The following is a 21,287-nucleotide window of genomic DNA, read 5'->3' as shown; positions in this document are numbered from 1 at the left end:
ATTAAGGTGTGGGACTAAATCCATAATTTAAATATAATATAGGGATTAATAGCAAAATTTAACCTTTTATTAACTAATCTTCTTGTAAACACGGAGTGCTAATAAAAAAAAACCCAAAATATTTTTATTAAGGTCAAATTCTACTAAATACTCTATCGATATGAACAGTTCATAATCTTAGTTGCGTTCCCAATTCTCCAATAGATTGCCCCACAATAATACCCACGACTTCTCCCAATTCAATTACGTCATTGTGAGTGGGGCTCTAACCATAACATAATAGTGATATGTGAAAATAGCAAGTTAATATAACATTATACATAATAATATGTTAGTAGCATCATATTTTGGAAATAATAGAATTGACCTTAATGAATTTAACATTTATTCTTTGATCATGATTAAAATTTTAAAATTCATAAAGTATATGACTAAAATTAAAGTGTGGGGACTAAATCCATAATTTAAACATAATATAGGGACTGATAATAAAATTTAACATTTTATTAACTAACCTTCCTGTAAACAAGGAGAGCTAATAAAAAAACCCAAAATAATTTTATTAAGGTCAAATTCTACTAAATACTCTGCCAGTATGAAAAGTTCCTAATGTTAGTAGCGTTCCCGATTCTCCAATGGATTGGCCCACAGTAATACATACAACTTCTCCCAATTCAACTAGATCACCTTGATGGGGCTCTGACCATAACATAATACTGATATGTGAATATAACAAGTTGATATAACATTACATATAATAATATGTTAGTAATATCATATTTTGGAAATAATAGAATTGAACTTAATGAATTTAACATTTTTTGTTTGATCATGATTAAAATTTTAAAATTCACAAAGTATATGACGTACTAAAATTAAAGTGTGAGGACTAAATCTATAATTTAAACATAGTATAGGGACTGATAATAAAATTGAACCTTTTATTAACTAATCTTCCTCTAAACAAGGAACTCTATTAGAAAAACCCAAAATATTTTTGTTAAGGTCAAATTCTACTATTTGTTCATTAAATCCATTAACTAACTTTTTCATGAGTGAAATATCAAGTTAATATAGCAATACAAATATGATATAATATTTTGGAAATAAAAAAATTAACTAAATGAATTTAATAGTTACGGTTTAGTCAAGATTAAAATTTTAAAAATGAAAAATACAGGACTAAAATGATCAAATTAAAGTACAAGAGCTAAATTCATTATTTACACATAATATAGGGACTAATAGCAAAATTTAACCTTTTATTAACTAAACTTCCTCTAAACAAGGAACAATAAAGGGACTAACAACAAAATATTTAACATTTTACTAACTAATCTTCCTCTAAACAAGGAGCAATCACTAATTTTCCCTAAATTTCATGCACTTCGAATCGGGAAAATGCATATAAAAGGAGATGGAACCCATTGTGAAAAAACCAAGCAGTAGATCCATAGAATAAAAAAAGTTAGGTTATAAATTATATAGTTAAATAATAAAATGATGGCGTCGTTGTTTTGGAGAGGTATTATTATATTACCTCTCCTTTTTGTATATGTCAACGGCGAGCATTTTTTGTACCCTAAACGTCATGTTGGCAAAGCCGAGTTAGCCGGTTACAAGGGGCCAGACTCACTTGCCGTTGATGGTGGTGGTTTCTATAGTGGTCCCTTGATTGCCGATGACGATGGATCTGCTGCTTGCGGCAATGCTGGTGGAACTACTGAGGTGAAGGTTGAAAACCTTGGAAAGGTCGACGGTGATAATACTAATGGCAATGCAAATAGTGTCGAATCGACTCAAGTTGCTGCCAAAAATGGAATTAGCAACGGAAATATTGTGGAGGCTAAAACTACGTTTAAAGGGAGTTGGGAATTGTTTGTTGAGAACGCCGGTGTTTCCGCCATGCATTTGATATTGCTTCCTAAGATCAACCAAGCTTTGATGTTCGATGCCACAGTGTGGAAAATCTCAAAGATGAAATTACCGGGACCGCCGTGCCGACGCATCGAGGGAACCAATGAAGAAGATTGCTATGTTCATTCGATTCTTATGGACGTTGAAACAGGAAAGATTAGGCCACTTAGGGTACGTTTTTCTAATTTTATTTTGTTTAGTTATTATTAGCTGGACGGAGCCTCAAAGAGGAAAAAAAACACAATTTTTTATTTGCAAAACTCGAAAATAATTTACTTTAAAAAGACATCAAACTAGTTACAATTTCTTACAATTTTATGTTTTTTTAACATTTTCATTTTCCTTGTTATAGTTGAACTATGACACTTGGTGTTCATCGGGTGCCCTTGATATCAATGGTCGATTGGTAAGTACTGGCGGTTATAACAATGGCTCTGACACCGTGAGAATCCTCGACTTATGTGATACTTGTGGGTGGGAAGAATATCCTGGTGCACTTGGAAATGGAAGATGGTAAGAACCCTAAACTTATTACATTTTTCATTTTTTTTTAATGATTAAAAGCTTGAATTTGAGTATTTTGGTTTTTTTTTTAAAGGTACGCAACCCAAGTAACCTTAGGCGATGGTAGATTCATGGTGTTCGGCGGTCGAGATTTCCCAACATACGAATTTGTTCCTCCACAAGGCCAGAAAAACACTCTTAAAGATGTAGTCGATTTTAATTTCTTGGTGGAAACACACGATCCCGTGGAGAACAATTTGTACCCTTTCGTTTACCTTTCGACTGATGGAAATGTCTTCATCTTCGCTAACAATCGTTCGGTTCTTTTGAACCCTAACACCCAAACGATCATCCACGAGTTCCCAGTGCTCCCCAATGGTGCTCGTAATTATCCTGCATCAGGAAGTGCTTGCCTCCTTCCGATCATGCTCAAGCCTAATGAAGATCGTAGAGTGATCCCCGCCGAGGTTTTGATATGCGGTGGCGCATCACATGATGCGTACGCCAAGGCCGATTTGCAGCGTCCTAAAGTGTTTTTGCCAGGGAACACCGACTGTGCTCGCCTTGATATCACCAAAAGGAACGGAAAATGGAAGATCATAAACATGCCATCAGCTCGTCTGTTGGGAGACATGGCTGTTTTACCAACAGGAGATGTGCTTATTGTTAACGGTGCCAAGACTGGTTCAGCTGGTTGGGATGACGCTAGGGAGCCGAATTTGAACCCTGTTTTGTACAAATTCCAAACCGATGGAACTGGTTCCAAGTTCACTGTGCTTAACCCATCCAACATCCCCCGCATGTACCACTCCTCATTTGCACTCCTTCCTGACGCAAAAATCCTCATTGCTGGAAGCAACACGAACCCTGGTTACCTCGATGATGCATTGTTCCCCACTGAAGTCCGGGTCGAGAAATTCTCACCACATTACTTGGACCCGAACTTGGCCATGTTCCGACAAGAGATCATTGTCGAGAAGTCCAATAACCAAGTGAAGTACGGCCAGAAACTCACAATACAGATCCGTGGAAATGGCGAAATCGACCAACAAAAACTTCAAGTGACGGTTTACTCACCACCATTTGTGACCCATGGGATCTCTATGAATCAGAGATTGATTCAATTGGGAATTGTGGAATTTAACAAAAATGTTGCTCCAAATACAAACAACATTGTTCTTCAAGCTCCCATGAATGGCAACATTGCGCCACCTGGTTATTACATGCTCTTCGTGAACTATAATGGGGTGCCTTGCCGCCAATCAATGTGGGTTCAATTTTTGCCATAGATATTTCACTGAAAGCATTGAATCGTCGAAGTCGTTATATGTAATTATTATATTTTTATAAATAAAAATATTTGAATCACCTTGGTCACATTTTGTTGCATACATTATTGTTTTGAAGATCATATACAATATAAAATGTGGGCTATTGGATTTATTTGTTTGTGATTTCTTTTCTCGTCGTGACCTTAGTTAGATTTTTATGATTTATATTTCAATTTTATGATTTTTATGAATTGCTTAAATTTATTTAAAAGTTTAATATTTAAGTAGGACTCATGGAAAAGGAAATATTACAAGATTTGTTTGTTTTCAATATTAAATAGAAATGCATATCGAAGTTATATATAAAGTTTAAAATATATAATTAAAATAGTAAAATATTACACTATCTATTGATTTTGAAGAATAAATAAAATTCATATCATAAAACCGTATAAAAGTTTAAAAACATCTAATTAAAATATAAAAATTAGTTTAAAAACGCAATATAAAATCTTATGAGAGTTCAAAATTTTAAATTAAAGATATTAAAATATTTAAAATGAGAGTGGCTTAGTAAATTATAGAGGTGATCATGGGTCGGGCTCAACTAAAAATTTAAGCCCATTCATTGGGCTCGGGCCGGGCCGGACCCAAAAAATGAGTTTAAAATTTTGCCCAAGCCCAACCCAAATAAAAATATTAAAACTAGGACCCGGCCCGACCACCAGTATTTATTTTATATTATTTTATATAATTTTAAATATATATAATACATCAAAAATACTAAAAAATCAAAATAAATATTTTCCAACAAATTGAAAATAAATTTTAAAAATATATAAACTTAAATAACACTAAGATAGATGCAACTTAACAAGCAAATACCTCTAAAATAATAATAAAATTAATAAATGCCTTTAAAGTAATAACAAAATTAATAATAAAATAAGTTTTATACAATATCCAAATAATAACAACAAAATAGGAGCAACTAATAGTAATATGGTAGCAAAATAGGGAGAAAACAACAAGAAAATAACATTAAAAAAGAAATAGCAGATTTTTTTTTCATTTAGTGAATACGGGCCGGCCCGGGCCCCGAGGCCTGGCCCATTTTTTAAACGGGCCTCATTTTTTTGTCCAAGCCCATTTTTCGGGCCTATATTTTTGCCCAAACCCTCCCACATTTCGGGCGGGCCATGAGCAGGTCTAGTAAATTATATTGCATTTTTATTTTTATTTGTTGTTATTTAATTAAATCGTGCTATCTCCTTTACAATTAAATCGTGTTATCATACCCACAGTAAATGTCGAGGCTAAAGTGTATATTTTTATCACAGTAAAATTTAAAAGTTTACATATTTATAATTTTTAAATGATTAGTTTTTTTTTCATTTTTGAAAGGGATAAAGTGCAATTTTACCATTACTAATTTAAAATTTTATAAATTATAAAGGACCTAAATGAAAATTTTCCCATTTTAGGTGGGTCGGGGCCCCTGCCAGCCCTCTTGACTTTGCCACTGCTTGGTGGTTAAGCTTTATTGTGGTAACAATATTATAAGGAGGTCCTCAGGAAAAATAGTTCGATGCCAATTGTATAAAGTTATAAATTTAGTCCATATTCTCTAATTGGAATACTTTTTTTAGTCTCTATACTTTTTAAGTTCTGAAATTTATTGACACAAATGACAATCATTAAATCCATCAACTTTTTTAGAGTAATACATAAAAATAGCAAGTTGACATGATATTACATATATGATATTATATTTTAAAATAACATAATTTAACTAAATGAATTTAACAATTACCATTTAGTCAAGACTAAAATTTTAAAAATTGAAAAGTATAGGGACAAAAATATCAAATTAAAGTTTAAGGACTAAATTCACAATTTAAATATAATATAGGAATTAATAGCCAAATTTAACATTTTATTAACTAATCTTCCTATAAACAAGGTGAGATCACTAATTTCTCCTGAAATTCATGAACTTTGAAACATAAAAATGTATATAAAAGGCAACGAAATCCATTCTGAAAAAACGAAGCAGATGATTCACAGAATAAAAAACAAGTTAGGTTTTGCATTGTTTATCTAAATAATAAAAGATGGGATTGTTTTGGAGAGTTCTTATTATATTACCTCTCTTTTTTGCATATGTCAGCTGTGAATACTTTACGTACCCTTCCCGTCATACTGGCAAAGCCGAGTTAGCCGGTTTCAAGGGGCCGGACTCTCTTGCTACAGATGGTGGCGGTTTCTTTAGCGGTCCGTTGGTTGTCAATGATGATGTAACTGCTACTCCCGGCAACCAAGGTGGAACTACTGAGGTGACAGTTGGAAAGCCCGGAGACGAAATCCTCGATGCGTCTCTAGCCGATGGCAATGATGGAGTTGGCAAGGCAAATATGATTGAGGCTGCAACTACGTTTAAGGGGAGTTGGGAATTGTTCCTTGAGAATGGCGGTGTTTCCGCCATGCATTTGATATTACTTCCTAAGATCAATCAGGCTTTGATGTTTGACGCCACAGTGTGGAAGATCTCGAAGATAAAATTACCGGGACCGCCATGCCGACACGTTGAGGGAACCAATGAAGAAGATTGCTTTGCTCATTCGGTTCTCATGGACATTGATACAGGAAAGCTTAGGACACTTAGGGTACGTTTTTTTAATTTTATTTTGCTTAGTTATTACTGGTATCTAACCCCATTATTTAAGATTAATATTTTTTAAAGATATATGAGTTCGAGACGAGATGTAACATCAATAGTAGTTGGATGGAGCCGTAAAGAGGGAAAAAAAACTCTTTCAATTTTTTATTTGCATTATGATTTCTTACAATTTTATGTTTTTTTCTAACATTTTCATTTTCTTTGTTACAGTTGAAATATGACACTTGGTGTTCATCAGGTGGTCTTGATATCAATGGTCGATTGGTAAGCACTGGTGGTTATAACAATGGCTCCGACACCGTGAGAATCCTCGACTTATGTGATACTTGTGATTGGAAAGAATATCCCGGTGCACTTGCAAATGGAAGATGGTAAGAACCCTAAATTTTATTACATTTTTTTCTTCATTTTTTTAATGATTAAAAGCTTGAATGGTTGGGGGGTTTGAAGGTATGCCACACAAGTAACCTTAGGTGACGGTAAATTCATGGTGTTCGGAGGTCGAGATTTCCCGACATACGAATTTGTCCCACCAGAAGGCAAGAAAAACACCCATCAAGATGTGGTTGATTTCAAGTTCTTGGTGGAAACACACGACCCCGTAGAGAATAATTTGTACCCTTTCGTTTACCTTTCGACTGACGGCAACGTCTTTGTCTTCGCTAACAACCGTTCAGTTCTTTTGAACCCTAACACCCATAATATCATCCATGAGTTCCCGGTGCTCCCTAATGGTGCTCGAAATTATCCTGCGTCAGGAAGTGCTTGCCTCCTTCCGATCATACTCAAGCCTAATGAGGACCGCAGAGTGATCCCCGCTGAAATTTTGATATGCGGTGGAGCACCGCACGATGCGTATGAAAAAGCTGATTTGCAACGTCCTAAGGTGTTTTTGCCCGGGAGCAGTGATTGTGCTCGCCTTGATTTCACCAAAAGGAACAGCAAATGGAAGATCTTAAACATGCCGTCAGCTCGTCTATTGGGAGACATGGCGGTTCTTCCAACAGGAGATGTGCTTATTGTTAACGGTGCAAAGACTGGTTCAGCCGGTTGGGATGACGCCAGAGAGCCGAATTTGAACCCTGTTTTGTACAAATTCAAAACCGATGGAACTGGCTCCAAGTTCACCGTGCTTAACCCATCCAACATCCCTCGCATGTACCACTCATCGTTTGCTGTCCTCCCTGACGCAAAAGTCCTCATCGCCGGAAGCAACACGAACCCAGGTTACCTCGATGACGCATTGTTTCCCACTGAAGTTCGGGTCGAGAAATTCTCGCCACATTATTTAGACCCTAACTTGGCCTTGTTCCGACAAGAGATTATCGCCGAAAAGTCCGATAACCAATTGAAGTATGGCCAAAAATTCACAGTGCAGATCCGAGGAAACGGCGTAATCGACCAACAAAAACTTCAAGTGACGATGTACTCGCCGCCATTTGTGACCCACGGGATCTGCATGAATCAGAGATTGATTCAATTGGGAATTTTGGAATTTAATAAAGATGTAGCTCCAAATACAAACAACATTGTTCTTCAAGCTCCCATGAATGGCAACATTGCGCAACCTGGTTATTACATGCTCTTCGTGAACTACAATGGGGTGCCTTGCCTTCGATCGATGTGGGTACAAATTTTGCCATAAATATTTCATTGGAAGCATTGAATTGTCGAAGAAACTATATGTAATTATTTTATTTATATATATATAAATATATGAAGTACTCTATTTACATTTTTATTGTACCCACTATTATTTTGAAGATCATATGAAGAATTTAATTTGTAATAACCTAATTTTTAGTGGTGTTGAAAATAGAGGTTTGAGACCACTAAATCCAACGAGTGAGTTTGAAAATTTTATTAATTATTTATATGAGTCAAATATGAATTTAGAAAGATTCTTGGAATTAGAACTTTGTGTTTTAGAAGAATTTATTAGATTAATTGGTTTTGGATACGAGGCATCGAGATCTCAATTTTACAAACTGAGTTGTAAATATTTTTATAAATATTTACGGAGTGTCAATAAGTTAGTATTAAAGTTTCATTAGAAAATTTTAATGTTTTGATAGTTAATAAAATAAAAATACTAAATTGAAAAAAAATGTAAAACTTGCTAATTAAAGATATAGTGATTAAATAGCTGAAGTGGAGAATGAGGGAGGACCGAAAAGGTCATTCGGCACTAATTAAAAGGTTTGGACAGTATAAGCAGAGAAAAATCTTGAAATTGGATGGTTTAGGGACAAAATGGTCATTTTGGAAATTAAGGTAAAAATAAAAATAGTGACCAAGTTAAAAATCTAGACATTTTTTCATCAATATTTAGCCAAAAATAGCTATAGAAGAGTTCCTCTAAGCTGGTTTTTCATATTTTTGCTACAAGTGAGTTCAATTATTGCCTTTTTTTGTAATTTTTGTGTTTTTAAGACTTTTACAATTAGGTACAACTATCTATTTCATTAGTTTTTTATTTCATGGGTGATTTTGAAAGTTACCATTGATGAGTGTTGGATATTTATGATGAATTAACATGGATTTGAAACTTTAATTTCATTATATGATGATTTTAATAAGTGAATTTGATAGATATTGATTTTAGGAATAAATTATGAAGAATTTAAGAATTAGGGTTTGTTATTAAATTTTTATGTATCAAAGGCTGTAAAATAGCCTAAAATACTTAGGTAAATTTCAATTGAGAAAAATTAGCTTATTTGATAGGCTAATTGATGAGGGATTAAATTGTAAAAACTATAAAATTTAAGGTAATTGTGTAATTTCAAAAATTAAAGGATATAAGCTGTAAAGTGGATTGAAATTGAAATGTGTACTAATGAATAAATGATTTTATATTTTATATCAAGAGTCCAAAGATAAATGAGAAAAAGGAAAATTCGCCAAATAGTTCTCAAACTACTACAAACTCCACAATTTAGCGCAAGTAAGTTCGTTTGGTTAAATTTTAATGTTAAATGTTAAATTGATGAATGCTATTATGTAATTATTTATAACATTTAATGAAAATAAAATTTATTGTTAAATTATAAAAATTGAATTGAAAGTGCAAGGCGAACGGAACGCGGGATTGAATACAGTCATTCAGTGAAAAAGAGGAATTGACGGTTAATTACCCAAGTAAACTGGAGTTCAGTATTTGTTCCAAACTTCCATGTTTGATTTCCATTTAGCTTTCATGAGCTTCAGTTAACTCATATAAATTTCAGTTTAACCCTAAGGGTTTTCCGTTTAGCTCTTTTGGAGCTTCGGTTTAACCCTATTGGGTTTCAGTTCAGCTTTTTTGAGCTTCAGTTTAACCCTTCTGGGTTTCCGTTCAGGTCTTATGAGCTTTCGATCTACCATTATGGATTTCAATTTAGCATTTATGTACTTCTGTGCAGCCTTCAGGCTTCTGTTTACGATGTACTCAAATCCGTAAGACGTTCTTTAATTTGGCAAAGATTGGTAAGTGCTATATGGAATTAATATGGAAGAATCTAAAATATTATTGATATTGAACTCAAATAAATGAATTCATCAATCGAAATTATGATTAGCAAGAAATTTTTGTGAAATGATTTACCTAAATGAATTATTGTAGTATATTCGGTAATATATATATTTAAAGCCAACGAACTTACTAACTAAGCTTCATTAAGCTTACTAGTGTTGTTTAATGTTCTTTGTATATTTTTAAGAAGTCGGGAGATTGGATCAGCACATTAACCTACACTATCCAACTAGTCAAGCAAATTTTGCAATGTATATTTTGGTTTGTATAGCATGTATAGGGTAATAATGGTTTGTGTAAATATTAAGATTTATACTTTATTTGCATATCAAACCAACTTACAATAGTATGGATAATTTATGTATTAAGCATGTTTGAAATGTTTGGATGATAAACAATCAATAGGTTTATTGAGGTATGGTTTGAAATATTGAATTTAGTAGCTTATACACCTAGATGTAAGTAGTTAATTTGATAAGTTAAGATATTTGATTTAATGTGACAATATGTTAGCTATAAAAACTTGATATTGGCTTGATTTAAAGGTCTTGTTATGGTTATTAAATGTGAAATTGGTTGTGCATAGTTAAAACCAAGATGGGGTAAGAAAAATGGTCTTAAAATGACCTCTTTTCGTCCACACGGGGGTGTGTGTCTCAGTCATGTGTGACACACGACCTGACACATAGGCATATGGTCTAGCCGTGTGTCCCCTACACCTTGAAATTTTAAAACAGAATGCCCAGATTTTTACACACGGCCTAGCACACGGGCGTGTGACTTGGCTGTGTGACCCCTGCACCTTGGACACGGCCTAACACACGGGCGTGTGGTTGGCCGTGTGACACAAGTCAGAGAGTTACACAGGTAAGGACACGGGCTAGGACATGGCTGTGTGCCCCACATCGAATGCCCACATGGCCTAAGATACTGCGTGTCTCCTGGCCGTGTGAGCCACACGAGCGTGTCCCCTGTTTCTTAGAAAAATTTTAAGATTTTGGGAAAAATTCTCTGAGTTTTTGATTTGGTCCCGATTTATTTCTAACGCGTATTTTGGGCCTTGAGGGCCTATATAAAGGATGATATGAGTGTTATACAAATGATTCTTGATATGTATATTAATGATTGTGAAATGTTTGTATTTAATTCATAAAGTCCGGTAATGCTTCGTAACCTTATTCTGGCGATGGATAAGGGTTAGGTGTGTTACAGAATTTATTTAATTGTGAATTTTTTTCTTGTCCTCACTTTGACTACATTTTTATGATTTATATTTCCAACTTAAATTTATTTAAAATTTTAATATTTAAAACTTGACTCATGGAAAAGGAAATATTACATGATTTATTTATTTTCAAGATTAAATAAAAAGTATTTTTTAAAATTATATAAAATTAAAAATTTATAATTAAAATATTAAATATTTAAATAATTTTTTTTTTATTTTAGGTGAGTCGGGGCCCTTACCTGCCCCCTTAACTCCGCCACTGCTTAGTGTTTAAACTTTATTGCGATAACAATATTGTAAGAGGTCTTGCGAAAAAATAGCTTGATGCCAATTGTATAAAATTGTAAATTTAATCCATATTCTCCAATTGGTAAAGGTGTTCAGTCGGTTAACCGACCCAAAAAAACATTATCCGAATTAACCAACCCTTCAAAATTTTTAACCGTTAACCGAACCGAAATTTTTTCAGTTAATTCGGTCGGTTAACCGAATTAACCGAAAATTATATATTTTTTAATTTTTTGTTAAAATAAGTATAAAATTAACCGAATTAATCGAATTATCTTAATTACCCGAATTACCCAAATTAACCGAATTAACCGAATTATTTGTATAAAATTATATATTTTTTATTTTTAGTTTTAGTTTTAGATTTTTATTTTTATTTATTAAATTATTTGTAATTTTTATGATTGAGTTGGGTAATTGGGTTGGGTTGGGTACTTGGGTTAATATATATTAGATTGGGTATTTGAGTTTATGTTGGATTGGTTTTGAGTGAACAGTAGACTATTTATATATTATAATTTTATTTATTAATTTTTTCAGTTAAACTGAAAAAATTCGGTTAACCGACCGGTTTCGAACCGAATTAACCGTTAACCCAAAACTCAAAAAATTATTAACTGACCCCCGACTGAATTATTTCGGTTAACTAACTGATTAACTGAATTCGGTCGGTTAACCAAATTTTTTCGGTTTTACCCGAATTTTGCACACCCCTACCAATTGCATCACTTTTTTTAGTTTCTATGCTTTTCAAATTCTGAAATTTAAATTTTGACACAAAAAACAATCATTAAATCCATCAACTTTTTTAGATTAATGCATAAAAATAACAAGTTGACATGGCATTGCACATATGATATTATATTTTAAAATTAACATAATTTAACTAAATGAATTTTACAGTTACCATTTAGTCAAGATTAAAATTTTAAAATTGAAAAGTATAGGGACAAAAATATCAAATTAAAGTTTAAAGACTAAATTCACAATTTAAATATAATACATGAATTAGTAGCCAAGTTTAACATTTTATTAACTAATCTTCCTTTAAACATGGTGAGATCACAAATTTCTCCTAAAATTCATGCACTTTGAAACGTAAAAATGCATATAAAAGGCAACGAAACCCATTTTGGAAAAACAAAGTAGATGATTCACAAAATAAAAAAAAAGTTAAATTTTACATTATATATCTAAATAATAAAAGATGGGATTGTTTTGGAGAGTTATTATTGCATTACTTTTCTTTTTTGCATATGTGAATGGTGAACATTTTACGTACCCTTCTCGTCATCCTGGCAAAGCCGAGTTAGCCGGTTTCAAGGGGCCAGACTCTCTTGCTACCGATGGTGGCGGTTTCTTTAGCGGTCCCTTGATTGTTGATGATGATGTAGCTGCTACTACCGGCAACCAAGGTGGAACTACCGAGGTGACGGTTGGAAAGCCCGGAGACGATACCCTCGAAACCTCTCTAGCCAATGATGGAATTGGCAATGCAAATATGATTGAGGCTACAACTACGTTTAAAGGGAGTTGGGAATTGTTCCTTGAGAATGGTGGTGTTTCCGCCATGCATTTGATATTGCTTCCTAAGATCAATCAGGCTTTGATGTTTGACGCCACAGTGTGGAAGATCTCGAAGATAAAATTACCGGGACCGCCATGCCGACACGTTGAGGGAACCAATGAAGAAGATTGCTTTGCTCATTCGGTTCTCATGGACATTGATACAGGAAAGCTTAGGCCACTTAGGGTATTTTTTTTAATCTTATTTTGCTTAGTTATTACTGGGATCTAACCCCATTATTTAAGATCAATATTTTTTTTAAAAATATTATAGTTTGAGACGAGATGTAACATCAATAGTAGTTGGATGGAGCCTCAACGAGGGAAAAAAAAACTCTCGCAATTTTTTATTTGCTTCATGATTTCTTATAATTTGTTTTTTTTTAACATTTTCATTTTCTTTGTTATAGTTGAAATATGACACTTGGTGTTCATCGGGTGGTCTTGATATCAATGGTCGATTGGTAAGCACTGGCGGGTATAACAATGGCTCCGACACCGTGAGAATCCTCGACTTATGCGATACTTGTGATTGGAAAGAATATCCCGGTGCACTTGCAAATGGAAGATGGTAAGAATCCTAAATTTTATTACATTTTTTTTTCACTTTTTTAAGGATTAAAAGCTTGAATTTGACTCTCTCTTTTTTTTTTCTTTTTTTTTTTGGTTGGGGGTTTGAAGGTATGCCACACAAGTTACCTTAGGTGACGGTAAATTCATGGTGTTCGGAGGTCGAGATTTTCCGACATATGAATTTGTTCCACCAGAAGGCAAGAAAAACACCCACCAAGATGTGGTCGATTTCAAGTTCTTAGTGGAAACACACGATCCCGTGGAGAATAATTTGTACCCTTTCGTTTACCTTTCGACTGATGGCAACGTCTTCATCTTCGCTAACAATCGTTCGGTTCTTTTGAACCCTAAAACCCACAATATCATCCACGAGTTCCCGGTGCTCCCTAATGGTGCTCGTAATTATCCAGCATCAGGAAGTGCTTGCCTCCTTCCGATTATACTCAAGCCTAATGAGGATCGCAAAGTGATCCCCGCTGAGATTTTGGTATGCGGTGGAGCACCGCACGATGCGTATGAAAAAGCTGATTTGCAGCGTCCTAAAGTGTTCTTGCCCGGGAGCTGTGATTGTGCTCGCCTTGATTTCACCAAAAGGGACAGCAAATGGAATATCTTTAACATGCCGTCGGCTCGTCTGTTGGGAGACATGGCAGTTCTTCCAACAGGAGATGTGCTTATTGTTAACGGTGCAAAGACTGGTTCAGCCGGTTGGGATGATGCCAGGGAGCCGAATTTGAACCCTGTTTTGTACAAATTCCAAACCGATGGAACTGGTTCCAAGTTCACTGTGCTTAACCCATCCAACATCCCTCGCATGTACCACTCCTCGTTCGCTGTCCTCCCTGATGCTAAAGTCCTCATCGCCGGAAGCAACACGAACCCAGGTTACCTAGATGATGCATTATTTCCCACTGAAGTTCGGGTCGAGAAATTTTCGCCACATTACTTGGACCCTAACTTGGCCATGTTCCGACAAGAGATCATCACCGAAAAGTCTGATAACCAATTGAAGTATGGCCAGAAATTCACAGTACAGATTCGTGGAAACGGCGTAATCGACCAACAAAAACTTCAAGTGACGATTTACTCGCCGCCGTTTGTGACCCACGGGATTTGCATGAATCAGAGATTAATTCAATTGGGAATTTTGGAATTTAATAAAGATGTAGCCCCAAATACAAACAACATTGTTCTTCAAGCTCCCATGAATGGCAACATTGCACAACCTGGTTATTACATGCTCTTTGTGAACTACAATGGGGTGCCTTGCCTTCGATCGATGTGGGTACAAATTTTGCCATAAATATTTCATTGGAAGCATTGAATCGTCGAAGACACTATATATAATTATTTTATTTTATATATATATATATATATAAATATATGAAGTACTCTGTTTACATTTTTTTTGCACCCACTATTGTTTTGAAGATCATTTGAAGAATTGAATTTATTTATTTGCGAATTTTTTCTTGTCCTCTCTTTGACTACAATTTTATGATTTATATTTCCAATTTAAATTTATTTAAAATTTTAATATTTAAATCTTGACTCATGAAAAGGATATATTACATGATTTATTTATTTTCAAGATTAAAGAGAAATGCATTTTAAAAATTATATAAAATTAAAATTTATAATTAAAATATTAACTATTTAAATCTTGACTCATGGAACAGGAAATATTACATGATTTGTTTATTTTCAAGATTAAATAGAAATGCATTTTCTTGAATTATATAAAAATTATAAATTATAAATTATAAATTATAATTAAATATTAAATATTTCATAATTTGTTTTTTTTTAAACCAACTGATACTGTTATTAATGGAAGAAGTAATAATTCGGTTACAGGCCTTCAAAAAGAAAACAACAGCTGTTTATTAACTACTGGGCACCAAAACGGTGCTTTGAAAATCCCAATAAAATAACTTAAAGCAAAATAACCTAATAAAACAGAAGAAGAAACTGAATCAACTAGAAAACTAAAAGAAACTTAACCAAATAAAACAGAAGAAGAAACTGAATCAACTAGAAAACTAAAAGAAACTCAGGCCTGGAAACCCTTCTTCTCTGTCCTTTGAAAACAAAGCCTATCATGTATCAGTCATTTAAAAGACTGATGCTGCTCTAAAATCATGCATTTCAATCCTCATTCTCTGTCAAAATCACGAGTTCTTCTGACAGACCCAATGTCACATAATCTGGACTCTATTTTGCCACTTAACCATCGTCATCACCGCTTCCTTTATCGCGATTCACCAGTCTTTCCACCGCATGTGGAACCTTCTCCATCCAGTATTGGGAATTTTCATATCGTCGTCCTTCTATCACCATCCCGTGAGCCGTTTTTTTGGCTTCCCTTGGTACGTACTTAAAGCTTAGTCTTCTAAATTTAGGGGTTCTCCCCTTTATTTCTTTAATCATATTGCTAATGTTCGATTTATTTTCTTCTAAGGAGTTTACTTTACATATTATGGTCAACGCATCTCCTTCAACACAAATGTCTTGGAAACCCATTTCCTCCGCCATAGTGATTGCTTGCAAACACGCCCTTGCCTCTGCCATAACTAGATCTGGAATATTCTCCCATTGAAAGGTACAAGCAGCCATTACTAACCCTTCTTTATTTCGAGCTAAAATTCCTTATACTGATCTTCTCGTGTGTTGGTTAAATGAGGCGTCAAAGTTGATTTTTATAATGTTATCATCCGGTGGTTTCCAAACAGAATCATTGACTCCATTCGCATTTTTTAAAAACTCCCTCATAAATGCTATTTCTGCATAATAAGCATTGATAAACGCCACTATTTCATTTACTTGTTCTCTTGTTCCTTCATGATAAATCTTATTGCGATTGTACCAAATAGCCCAGTATACGATAGATCTTATTTTACATGCTTCTGTATTCTGACTGTCGAACTCTGTTTCTAACCATTTTTTCCAATTGGGTTCTCTATTGCATGTTGTATTTGTCGCTCCCATCCCTCGCAATACTTGCTGCATGAAAGTGCAATCCCTAAATAGGTGGCTCACTGTTTCCTCATTTGCTTGACACAAAGGGCAAAGTGTATTTACAACCAGTTTACGGATTCTTAGGTTGTGTAAAGTGGGTATGAACTCATTTGCTATTCTCCACATAAGTATACAGATTACTTGGTACCTTAAGACCCCATAACTTTGTAAAGAAAGTAGATGAAATTTCATTATGTAATATAGGATCCCTATTATAATAACCCATTTGTAGCCACTTTTAACTATGTATACCCCTGTATTGTCACCTCTCCATATTAACTCATCCTGCGGTCTGCTACACACCAATGGAGTTGAAAGAATATTTTTCAGTTGCTCCTCTCCGAATAGTGATCGGATAGTGTCTTGCTTCCAGGTAGTAGTATCCCTATTGATTAAATCAGAAACAACAGTATATCTGATATCTATGTTGTGACATTGTATTCTTCCATTCCACCCGGTAACCAAATATCATTCCATATGTTAATTGCATCAACGTTCCCAACTCGCCAACCAATTCCCTATTCGAGAAGTTGTCTAGCACCCCAAATACTACACCAGGTATACGAAGGGTAAGAGCATAAACCAACACTCATAAACTCCCCTTTTGGAAAATATTTTTCTTTCATGATACGCACAAACAAAGAATGAGGCTGCGTAATAATTTTCCACCCCTGCTTCGCTAACAGGGCCAAAATAAACTTTGTTAAATCTTTAAAACCTAACCCTCCCTTCGCTTTGGGGATACACATATTACTCCACTTGCACCAGTGTATGCCTTTATTTGTTTTGGAATTACGCCACCAAAATTTAAACATTAAGTTCTCTAGATCTTGACAAAGTGAAATCGGTAACTTAAAACATTTCATTGCATAGATCGGTATCGCTTGTAAAATGGACTTTAAGAAAACCTCTTTTCCCCCAGTCGATAAGAAACTCAAACTCCAATTATTCAATAGTTTAACAAAACGCTCTTTAATATCCATGAAAGCATGCTTTTTCTGTCATCCTACCATAGTCGGCAACCCCAGATATTTTTCAGGATTATTAGAAATTCTTACTCCCAAAATTCCTCCCACCTGCTCCTGTGTTTCTGGATCTACATTACCACTGAAATATATTAAATACTTGTCAAAATTAACCAATTGACCTAAAACCTTTTTATATTCTTTGATCATATTCTTCATATTATTTGCTCTTTCTATTGATGCCAGTCCAAATAGCACACTATCATCTGCAAAAAAATAGGTACGATACTGAGACATTACCTCTTCCCACCCTTGTCCCAACAACAAGCCTCCCCTCATAGCTAGTGCGATTAATCGTGAGAATCCTTCAGCACAAAAAAATGAACAAATACTGGCTTAGTGGATCCCCTTGTCGTAATCCTCTTTGAGGCCAAAATTTTTCCCCATGTCTTTCATTAAGCACTACTGTATACGCCACACTAATGACACATCTCATAATAAGTAAGATCCAGGCTTCACAAAACCCTAACATGCGCATTAATTTTTTTAAAAAACTCTATTCTATCCTGTCATATGCTTTGCTCATATCAAGCTTTAAACCAAAGCCTTTCTTCGATGACCCTTTTCTTTTCTTGAAAGAGTGTAGAATTTTGTAAGCCACAAAATATTGTCTATGATTTGCCTTCCTGGGATAAATGCCCCTTGATTATCTTAGATGCAGTAGTTAGGGACCTGGCGAAACCTGTTGACTAGCACTTTTGAAATAATTTTATAGAACACATTGCAAAGACTTATGGGTCTAAACTAGCGCATTAACTTCGGTGAATTTACCTTAATAATAAAGGCGATACTTGTTTTGTTAATTTCCTCCACATTTCTCCGGTCGTTTAGTACATCCAAATAGTACCTGGTAATTTTAATTTCATTCCTAACAATATGCCAGTACTTTTGATAAAAAATTGCAGGAAATCCGTCCTTACCTGATGCCTTAAGGGGGCTATAGATTTTATCGCCACAATGACCTCTTCTACTTTAAATTCTACCATTAAATCTCTATTGAGTTCCTCCGTTATACATGGTGAGAATAACGCAAGCAGTCTATTGCAATCACTAATCTCTTTAGATGAAAACAGATCTTTAAAATAATCAGCAACCATTTTAGACATCTCATCAATATCGGTAACTAAAATCCCAGATTCATCTTCCAACCCCTTAACCATATTTTTCTTCTTGCGATATAATGCACTTCTATGAAAGAATGTCGTATTTTTTTACCTAACCGAAGCCAATTATGTCATATTTTTTACCTAACCGAAGCCAATTAGTTCTCGCCCTCTGTTCCAAAAAAATCTCCTCCTTGTGAGCTTCAAAATTCAGCTCAAATTTGATCTCTGTAATTTCCTCCAAGGTTGCTTCACTGATCTCGCTACTCCCAATTCAAACAATCTAGCATTAGCTCTACTATTTGCTGTTCCTTTAGTTTTTTCTCCTTTTTCACCCAACAATTCAAACTCATTCCCAATTTCTTCAATTTCACTAATACATCCTGATTACTTGAATTCCATTCATATTTAATTTGCTCCTCAAAACATGGACTCAGTATCCAAACAGCATTAAATCGAAATTGCCATTGTCACCCCCCAACTTACATCCCCCCATCCCCATTTGTATTCACAACTATCGGACAATGATCTGAGAAACTATGTTGTAAATAGCTTACTACATGACCTGGAAACAAATCCCACCACTCTGGATTTGCAATTCATCTATCCAACCTCTCCCTAATATTGTTAACAAGCCTACCACTTTCCCAAGTATACCATTGTCCAAAAAATCCCAAATCAGTCATCTCACAATCTTCTAATTCTTCCCTAAATGTAGCCATCTATCTTTCCTCCCTAATTCTTCCCTATTGTTTTTCAAAAAAAAAAAGAAGAATTTTATTAAAATCTCCGACGATCAGCCAGGGCTTGTTGTTCCCATGACTCCCTTCTATCATACTCCACTGGTGCCCCATAAAATCCCATGAATCTCTATGTTTCCACTCATTTTCTTCTTTGACCTCCACATCAATATGAGATTTCGAAAAGCTTTTTAAAGTTAAATTCAATCCCTCCCTCCATACTAATGATAATCCCCCCTCGTTCCTATCGCTTCAACATTAATACCGTTCATAAATCCACATTGTCTTCTTATTGTCTTCATTCATTTGCTTGTGACCTTTGTTTTCATAAGAAACGAAATTTGGGATTGAATATGTCTCAATTTGTTTTTGAGACGTCTAACTATTCGTGGTTGCTCCAAACCACGAACATTCCAGCCAATAATTTTCATTGTGCTCTATCAACCAACTTAATAGTGGCCGCTGATATTCCATTTTCCAACCCCAACTCCAATACCCCTTTGTTATCTAAAGAGTTACCTACTTCCGGATTAAACCTCTGCCTCTTTTTTCCATCAACAAATTCCACACCCTTTTCCTCCAATTGCTCTGACTTTTCATGGACCCTTATATCCATATTTTTTTGTATATGCCTTGTAAATCGTCACAATGATCCTCTTCCTCCTCCATGATCACTATTATTTGTTACATCCATTCCAAATTTCCTTTCTCTTATTTCCCCATCGATTTTCATATTGATCCACATATTAGTTTCAAGTTCCTTTCGTAGCCATTTACTCATCAGTTGACCACCCCTTCTTGGTGCAACCTTCAACGACAAATCCCAACCAAAATCCACTTCACCATGTCCAAGTTGACCACAAAGAAAACAAAATAGTGACAATCTTTCATACTGGAATAATGCGTAAATGAATCTATTCTATCCAATGCCAAATCGTTTCTTCCTTTTGATCGGGAGACGAGTATCAATTATAACTCCAATTCGTATGAATTTGCTAACCTCTCTTGTCACCATCGATGTGTCATATTCCAAAAAATTTCCAATGAAATCCCCAAACTATCATGCCGTTCCCTCCGTTATGAATCCGATTGGAAGATTGTGAATTTGCACCCAAAAAACCGTATCCCAAAGAGGAACTGTATTTGGTTCCTCAGCCCCTGTTAATTTGTGGAAAATAATAAGATGAAAGTTCAAAAACCATGGCATACCATCCATAACTCGTTCCAAGTCGATCTCGCTATAGAATTTGAAAAAGATCCGCTTGTCCTCCATCTCCGTGATAATCACCCCTCTCAGTGGATGCCACAAATCAACCAGAGTATTTTTTTAAAGATGGAAAATTCCCCACACTATCCGTAAGAACTCTCCCTACCAAACATAATTCATATAAATTATCAATGGCAATATCGTCACCTAATAGCACCATGGGATCTTCCTCTTCATCCATAATGTTGAGATTGGCTAGACCTTCATCCACCGTATTGATGTCAACCATACCGCTTCTTTAATTTTTTAGAATCAAAATCCTTTCGAATCGCAAAAAAAAAAAACCCTAATAAAACCCTAAAAAAGAGAATTTCGTGCTACAAGGTAGACTAAAGAAACCTTAACTCGTGCTACTCCGCAGACTCAACTTCATTATTATTTTTTTATTTCATCTAATTACAAAATAATATTACATAATTTGTTGATTTTGACGATTAAATAAATTACATATCACAAAACTATATAAGAGTTAAAAATATCTAATTAAAATCTAAAAATAGTTTAAAAAATAAAATCTGATGAAAGTTTAAAAATTTTAATTAAAGATATTTAAATATTTAAATAATTAAAAAGAAAGTGGTTTAGTAAGCCAT

The 21,287-nt window shown here is 34.5% G+C and overlaps 3 protein-coding genes and 1 long non-coding RNA gene across 4 annotated transcripts; all 4 read left to right on the top strand.

Annotated features, from left to right (window-relative positions):
• The first annotated feature begins 1,409 nt into the window (after positions 1 to 1,409).
• LOC108468360 (aldehyde oxidase GLOX1-like) lies at positions 1,410 to 3,798 on the top strand. The gene is made up of 3 exons (XM_017769250.2): positions 1,410 to 2,088; positions 2,270 to 2,430; positions 2,516 to 3,798. Exons 1-3 carry the CDS (start codon positions 1,501 to 1,503, stop codon positions 3,708 to 3,710), a joined length of 1,944 nt encoding a protein of 647 aa, XP_017624739.2. The 5' UTR covers positions 1,410 to 1,500; the 3' UTR covers positions 3,711 to 3,798.
• A 1,913-nt stretch (positions 3,799 to 5,711) lies between these two features.
• LOC108468361 (aldehyde oxidase GLOX1-like) lies at positions 5,712 to 8,169 on the top strand. Its single transcript, XM_017769251.2, has 3 exons — positions 5,712 to 6,358; positions 6,583 to 6,743; positions 6,823 to 8,169. Exons 1-3 carry the CDS (start codon positions 5,807 to 5,809, stop codon positions 8,015 to 8,017), a joined length of 1,908 nt encoding a protein of 635 aa, XP_017624740.1. The 5' UTR covers positions 5,712 to 5,806; the 3' UTR covers positions 8,018 to 8,169.
• Positions 8,170 to 12,539: 4,370 nt separating this feature from the next.
• On the top strand, positions 12,540 to 15,006 carry LOC108468362 (aldehyde oxidase GLOX1-like). The gene is made up of 3 exons (XM_017769252.2): positions 12,540 to 13,155; positions 13,379 to 13,539; positions 13,650 to 15,006. Exons 1-3 carry the CDS (start codon positions 12,610 to 12,612, stop codon positions 14,842 to 14,844), a joined length of 1,902 nt encoding a protein of 633 aa, XP_017624741.1. The 5' UTR covers positions 12,540 to 12,609; the 3' UTR covers positions 14,845 to 15,006.
• Positions 15,007 to 15,477: 471 nt separating this feature from the next.
• LOC108467434 (uncharacterized) lies at positions 15,478 to 16,992 on the top strand. The gene is made up of 2 exons (XR_001868831.2): positions 15,478 to 15,910; positions 16,003 to 16,992. It is a non-coding gene; the product is annotated as an uncharacterized LOC108467434 (long non-coding RNA).
• Positions 16,993 to 21,287: the final 4,295 nt, after the last annotated feature.

Source organism: Gossypium arboreum, chromosome 8 (genome assembly GCF_025698485.1).
Source record: "Gossypium arboreum isolate Shixiya-1 chromosome 8, ASM2569848v2, whole genome shotgun sequence".
In the NCBI taxonomy this organism is placed as follows: Eukaryota; Viridiplantae; Streptophyta; class Magnoliopsida; order Malvales; family Malvaceae; genus Gossypium; species Gossypium arboreum.
Note: the sequence above shows the minus strand (reverse complement) of the source record. Positions and strands in the feature narration are given on the sequence as shown.